This window comes from Penaeus monodon, chromosome 43, assembly GCF_015228065.2.
Source record: "Penaeus monodon isolate SGIC_2016 chromosome 43, NSTDA_Pmon_1, whole genome shotgun sequence".
In the NCBI taxonomy this organism is placed as follows: Eukaryota; Metazoa; Arthropoda; class Malacostraca; order Decapoda; family Penaeidae; genus Penaeus; species Penaeus monodon.
Window position 1 is genome coordinate 20,432,601 of NC_051428.1, and position 7,500 is coordinate 20,440,100.

The following is a 7,500-nucleotide window of genomic DNA, read 5'->3' on the forward strand; positions in this document are numbered from 1 at the left end:
TGTGTGTGTGTGGTGTGTGTGTGTTTGCGTGTGTTGTGTTTGTGTGGGGTTGTTACACACACACACACACACCCACAAATATATATATATATATTAAATATATAATATATATTTTATATATATTTATAATATATGTATACATGTATTTATATATATTTATATTTTATAAAATATATATTATATATATTTTTAAAATATTATATATTTTAAAATATATATATATTTTGTGTATATAATATAATATATATATTATAAAATATATATATATATAATATTTTAATATGTTTGGTGTGGGTGGGGTGCGTGTGGTGTGTGTGTGGGTGTAATTACCCACACCACACCAAATATATAATTGTTTAATATATTTTATATATATATATATATTTTAAAATTATATATATTTTATATATATATATTAGATATGTATATATGTATAAAAATATATATTTTATATATATTTTATATATATATTTTATGTATTATATATTATTTTATAAAATATTTTTATGTATATCTATATATATATAAAATATATTATATATATCGGATATATAATTTTAAAATTATTTATTATTTTTATATATATATATACACACACACCACCCAAATATATAATATAAAATATTTTAAAATTTTAATATTTTATATATATATATATATTATAAATATTTTATACATGTATATATTATATATATATATATTTATAAAAATATATATATAATTTTAATATTTTATATATTATATATATATATTGTGTATATATATAAAATATATAAAATATATAAAATATAATATATGTGTGGGGGGGTTGGGGGGGGGGGTTGTGTTTTTGGGGGGTGTGTGTGTGTTTGTGTGTGTGTGTTTTTTTTGGTTGGGGTGTGTGTGTGTGTGTAATACACACACACACACACAAATAATAATATGATATATATAACATATATATATATATATATTTTAAAATATATATATATATATATATAATGTTGAAAATGTATTATATATAATATATATATATTAAAAATATAGTTATGTGTTATATATGTATATATACAAAATTACGTGTATATTTTATATAAAATTTTAATTATATAATTTTTATATATATATATTAATTATCAAAAAATTTTTTATATTTACACTACACCCCACTCCCACCCAAACACACAACACCACACACACACACCACACACACCCCAGATATATATATTTTATATAATATATATATTATATATTATATATATATATATATATTCTTTTGTTAATGTTTTATATCTAATTTTAATATATATATATATAATAATTTTAATATATATATTATATATATATATTTTATATATATTTATATATATATTTGTTTGTGTGTGTGGTGTGTGTGTGTGTGTTTTGTGTGGTGGGGGTTTTTTTGTGGTGGTGTGGGGTTTTGTGTATGTGTGTGTATGGGGTGGTTTATAAAATATATATATAATATTATATATATTTAATTTTATATATATTTTATATAATATATTATATATATGCACGCATATAGGTAAAATATAATATAAAACTATATTAATATATTATATTATATATAATATATATATTATATATTATTTTAAAAAATACCCTTTAATATTTATATTATATATACATTATAATATACCCCACAAAAAGCCACACACACACCCACACACAAAACACACACACACAAAACACACACACCCCCAAAACACACATAATATATTATATATATTATTATATTATATATATAATATATATTATAATTATATATGTATATTAACACACACACACCCCAAAACACCCCCACAAAACACACACACACACACACCCCAACACACACACACACACAACACACATACCACACCCCACAAAATATATATAATATATTATATATATATATTTATATTATATATTATATATATATCGCACCCTATATATTTTATAGAAATACCATAGTACAATTTTTTTATACAACACCCACCACACACCACACCCACACACACACCCCAAAACACCCACCCCACACACATATATATTTTTTATAAATATATTATATAAAATTTTATATTATATATATATATATTATATATCTATTTTAAAATATAATACATATATAATATATATGTGTGTGTGTGTGTGTGTGTGGGGTGTGTGTGTGTGTTTTAAAACTATGTACATGTGTGTATCCATATACATTATATATGTGTGCGTATATATATATATTAAAATATATTATATATATATTTTATAATAAAATTTTATATAAATATATATATAAAATATGGTGTGATTTGTGTGTGTTTGTGTGTGTGTGTGTGTGTGTGTTTTGTGGCGTGTGTGTGTGTATGTGTTTTTGTGTGTTACACACACACACACACCCACAAATATATTTTAAATAAAAAATTTATATATAATATATATATATATATATATATATATATATATATTTTAAAATGTATACTTTTGGGTTTTTAAATTATATATTTTAAAATTATTATTTTATATAATATATATATAAAATTTTTAAAAACTCTATTCCTTATATTTATCCTTTATATTGTGTGGGGTGTTTTATCAAACTAATCTATAATCATTATATTTTCATATATAAAATAAATCGATATATTTCTATATATAAAATTTATGTGTTTGTTGTTGTGTGTGTGTGTGTGTGGGGTGTTACACACACACACACAAAATATATATATGTAAAATTATAAAAATATTATTATAAAATATTATATAATATTTATATATATATTTTATATATATATATATATATGTATATATGTATAAATAATATTAAATATATATATATATATATTATTTTATTATAGTTTTTTTAATTATTCTGTTATATACATATTCACGTTATATATTATTATATATAATAATATATTATATTATATATTATTTGTTTATATATATATTATATTATATATATTATAGATATATTTTAAACGTACACCAAAAAATACCCCCATACCCACCCACCCCAACACCCCCCACCCCCAACCCACACAAAAACCCCCCAAACACACAAAATTATATATATATATATATATATTTTATATTAAAATATATATATCTATATATATATATAAATTATATGTATATAGTTTTATATATATAGTTATATAAAAATATATTTTTTATATATATATATATATAAAATTTTAAAATATATTATAATATATTATACATATATTATAATATATTTATATATATATTATATATAAAAATAATATATATATAATATATATTATATATATTTTTTTGTTTTTTTTTTTTTTTAAAATTTTAAAAAACATAAATATATATATATTTATTTTAAAATAAAATTTTAATATATATTTTAACATTATATATATGTATTATATATAAAATTATATATATATTTTATTATTTCTCCGTATTGTATTTGTAAAATATGTTTTATTATTTAGATAGTTTGATAGATAGATAAATAGATGATGATATGGATATGTAATTTTTATGTATATATTTTAATATATATATTATAATATATATAATATATATAATTTTAAATATTATAAAATATATATAAAATATATATATTTTTGTATAAAATGTATGTATATATACTTTAAAATATTTTTAATAAAATATATATATTATTCTGTTTTTATTTTTTTTGGTTTTGTGTGTGTGTGTGTGTGGGGTTGTGTGTGTGTGTGTTGTGTGGTGGGGTGTGTGTGGTGTATATATATTTATTATTTAATTTTATATTTTTATTATATTATTTTTTATTACCCTTTTTATAATTTTTTTATTTTTTGTATTTTTCCCTTTTAACTTCTTCTTTATCAAACTCTTTATCTATCTACTTGTTTACTTGTTTATTTCTGTATTTTCTTATTCGTTCCCTTGTTTATAGCCCTCACTTTGTTTATAGCCTCTCCCCCCTCCTCCTCTCTTCCCTCTCCCCTCCTCCTTTTTCGCCTCCTCTCTTCTCTCCTCCTCTCTCCTCTTCTCCTCTCCTCGTCCCTCCTCTCTCTCTTTTCCCCTCCCCCTCCTCCCTCCCCTCCCCCCCCTCCCCTCCCCTCCCCCTCCCCTCCCCCCCTTTCCCTCCCCCCCCCCCTTTCCTTTCCCCCCTTTCCCTCCTCTTTCCCCCTTTCCCTCCCCTCCTCTCTTTTCCCCTCCCCTCCCCTCCCCCTCCTCCTTCCCCCCCCCCCTCCCCCTTTCCCCGTCTCCCCTCCTCCCCCCCCTCCTCTCCCCCATCTCCCCCCCTCCTCCTCTCTCCTCTCCTCCCCCCCCTTCCCCCTCCCCTACCCCCTCCCCCTCTCTTTTTCTCCTCCCCCTCCCCCCTCCCCCCCCCTCCTCCCTCCTCCCCCCCTTTCCCCTCCTCCCCCCCCCCCCTTTTCCTCTCCTCCCTCCTCCCCCTCTTTTTTTTCCCCCCTCCCCCTTTTTTACTCCCTCTTCGTATAACTCCCTCCTCTCTCCTCCCCCCCCCCTTCCCCCCCCCTCCTCTCTTCTCTCCCCCCTCCCCCCTCCCCCCCCTCCCCCTCCCCCCCTCCCCCCCTCCTCCCCTCCTCCCCCCTCTTTTCCTTCCCCCCTCCTCCCTCCTCTCTCTCTTTTTCCCCCCCTTTTCCTTTCTACTCTCCCTCTTCGTATAACTCACCTCCTCTCTCCTCCCCTCCTCCCCTCCCCCTCTTCTCTCCCTCCCCTCCCTCCCCCCCCCTCCCCCCTCCTCCCCTCCTCCCTCCTCTCCTCCTCCCCTCCTCCCTCCTCCCCTCCTCCCTCCTCTCTCTCTTCCCCCCCTCCTTTCTACTCCCCTCTTCGTACAACTCACCTCCGCCGGCGGGATAGTGAAGAGTTCCCCTTGGCCGAATTCCAAGTCATCTGGCGTGGCGTTGCTGATCGACTCTGGAAAAGGGAGAAAGAGAAATAAAAGGGGAGAAAGAGAAATGAAAGAAGGAGGAGAGAAGGAGGGGAGGTAGAGAGGAGGAGAGAAGGAAGAGGAGAGGTAAAGAGGGGGAGAGGAGAGGAGGAGGAATGGGAAAGGAGAGGAGGAGGAATGGGAAAGGAGAGGAGGAAGAGAGGAGAGGTAAAGAGGGGGAGAGGAGAGGAAACAGGAGGAGGTATGGGAAAAAAGGAGAGGAGGAGAGAAGAGGAGAAATAAAAGAGGAGGAGGGAAGGAGAGGAGGAGAAATGAGAGAAGAGGAGAGGAAGAGAGAAGAGAGCAGGAAAGGAGGAGAGGAGGAGAGAAGAGAAGGGGAGGAGGAGAAAGAGAATTGTATTATCATTAATAATAATATAGTGTCAAAAGCTTTCACAAATAACAATGTGCATATACGTACGTGCGTGTTCCCCCTCCTCTCTCTCTCTCTCTCTCTCTCTCTCTCTCTCTCTCTCTCTCTCTCTCTCTCTCTCTCTCTCTCTCTTTCTCTCTCTCTCTCTCTCTTTCTTTCTTCCCCTCCCCTTCTTTCACCCTCTCCCTCTTTCACCCCCCTATCCTCTTCCACCACCTTCCCCCCTTCCACCCCTCTCTCTCCCCTCTTCCCCTCTCCTCCCCCTTCCATCCCTCTCTCTCCCCTCCCCTCCCCCCTTCCACCCCCACTCCTCCCCTCCCCCCTTCCACCCCCACCCCTCCACCACCCCACTCACCCGAACACGCCGGCGGTGGGATCTCCAGCTCCATGTGCGTAGGATTCGGTCTCGTCTGGAAATCCTTCGTCTGGGAATCCTTCGCCTGGGAATCCTTCGCCTGGGAATCCTTCGTCATCCTCTTGACCACGTGGGGGATGCCCCTGTGGACGGAGGATGGCCACGCCCCCCGCTTCCTGAAGGCATGGTGCAGCTCCCCCGCCGCCCGCTTGCCCAAGGGTCGCACTTCCAGCGTCACGTCGCGGCTGACGATGTATCCTGCCTGGGGTGGGGGGGAGGGGGAGGGGAGGCATGGGGGGTGAAGGAGGGATGGGGGAGGGTGGGACGGGAGGGATGGGTGGGATGTGAAGAGGGGAGGGTGGGATGGGAGGGAGAATCGATGGGGTAGGTGAGGGATTGGAGGGAGGGAAGGGGGAGGTGAGGGATGGGTGGGAGGAGGGAGGGAAGAGGGAGATGAGGGATGGGAGGAAGGAGGGAGGGAGTGAGAGAGATATGGGGGAGGTGAGGGATAGGAGGGAGGGAAGGAGGGAGGGATTGGGGAAGGGAAGGGAAGGAGGAAGCGAGAGAAAGAGGAAAGAAGGAAGGGAAGGTGTATATATAATAAATACATGGACTCTACTTAAATATCTAAACAAAGAAGTAAATAAACGCTCATACTTTACTTAAATTAGTAGATAGATTAATGGTCAGAAAATATTCCCCTCAATCTCAGAATCTACCACTACAATATATATATATATATATATATATATATATATATATATATATATATATATATATATATATATATATATATATATATATGTGTGTGTGTGTGTGTGTGTGTGTGTGTGTGTGTGTGTGTTTTTGTGTGTGTATATATATATATATATATATATATTATATATATATATATATATATATATATATATATATATATATACATAATGCTCTCACAATCAGCAAACTTTATGTGCCAAAAGTACATGAAAATGCTCACAATGGTGCCAGGTTTGCAGGCATTGAGGGCAGCTGTGATATCGTCGTCCACGTGGATATAGTGGCAGGAGGCGGGCGAAATGGCGGCCACGGACACGCCCCCTCGAGGGCCCACGACCGTCACCTTGGCGCCGGGGGATACGAGGTGCGACGTCTTTTCCAGTTTCAGGTTGTAGTTTCTGGGATAAATTTGAGCGTTAAGTCGCACAGGGACAGATGATTAATAAAGAAATAATGGGATATGAAGTCATAATAGATTTGTGTGTTCTCTACTCCCGGGGGGGATACGAGGTGCGACATCTTTTCCAGTTTCTGTTTGTAGTTTCTAGACGAATTTTACGTGTCATTTGCCATTATAATATTCAAATATCACATAAATAACTGGTAGAATTGGGAGCCTAATTCGGTTATCTTGGCGCCGGGGGATATGAGGTGCAACATTTTTTCTAGTTTCAGGGTTGATTAACTTGAGCGTTGAAACTGGTACAAAATACAGTTAATTAAGATAGGATCTTTATTAAAACATAAGGGGGGGGGGGGTTTCTATGGTACGAGGGGATACGAGGTATGACATTTTTTTCCAGTTTCAGGTTGTAAATTTGATCGTTAATTGACACAGAAATAGATCATCAGGGAAGGGAGGTCTTTAGAGAAAATTTAATGGTGCGAATCCAAAGTAATTACTGAAGTCTCGAGGACTCACGCCCGTCATAAGTGCAAGTGTTAACTTTTGAGTAAACGTGATGGCACGAATCAATAATGCATAGAGAAGCCTCGAGTGCCTAGAACCGTCACGTTTGCAAGGAGGATACGAAGTGCAACATTTTTTTTCCAGTTTCAGATTGTAGTTTCTGTAATAAATTTGAGTGGTAACCTGCACAAGGGACAGATAAT

The 7,500-nt window shown here is 34.3% G+C and overlaps 1 protein-coding gene across 1 annotated transcript in view; it reads right to left on the reverse strand.

The window, feature by feature from the left end:
- The window catches only part of LOC119568305, a 73,536-nt gene that overhangs the window by 52,882 nt on the left and 13,154 nt on the right, over positions 1-7,500 (reverse strand). Inside the window, exons 4-6 of the mRNA XM_037916760.1 lie at positions 6,608-6,785; positions 5,629-5,890; positions 4,814-4,887 (exon numbers count right to left, since the gene is read on the reverse strand). Of these exons, the coding sequence (XP_037772688.1) occupies positions 4,814-4,887; positions 5,629-5,890; positions 6,608-6,785 (514 nt within the window). The remainder of the gene's footprint in view (positions 1-4,813; positions 4,888-5,628; positions 5,891-6,607; positions 6,786-7,500) is intronic.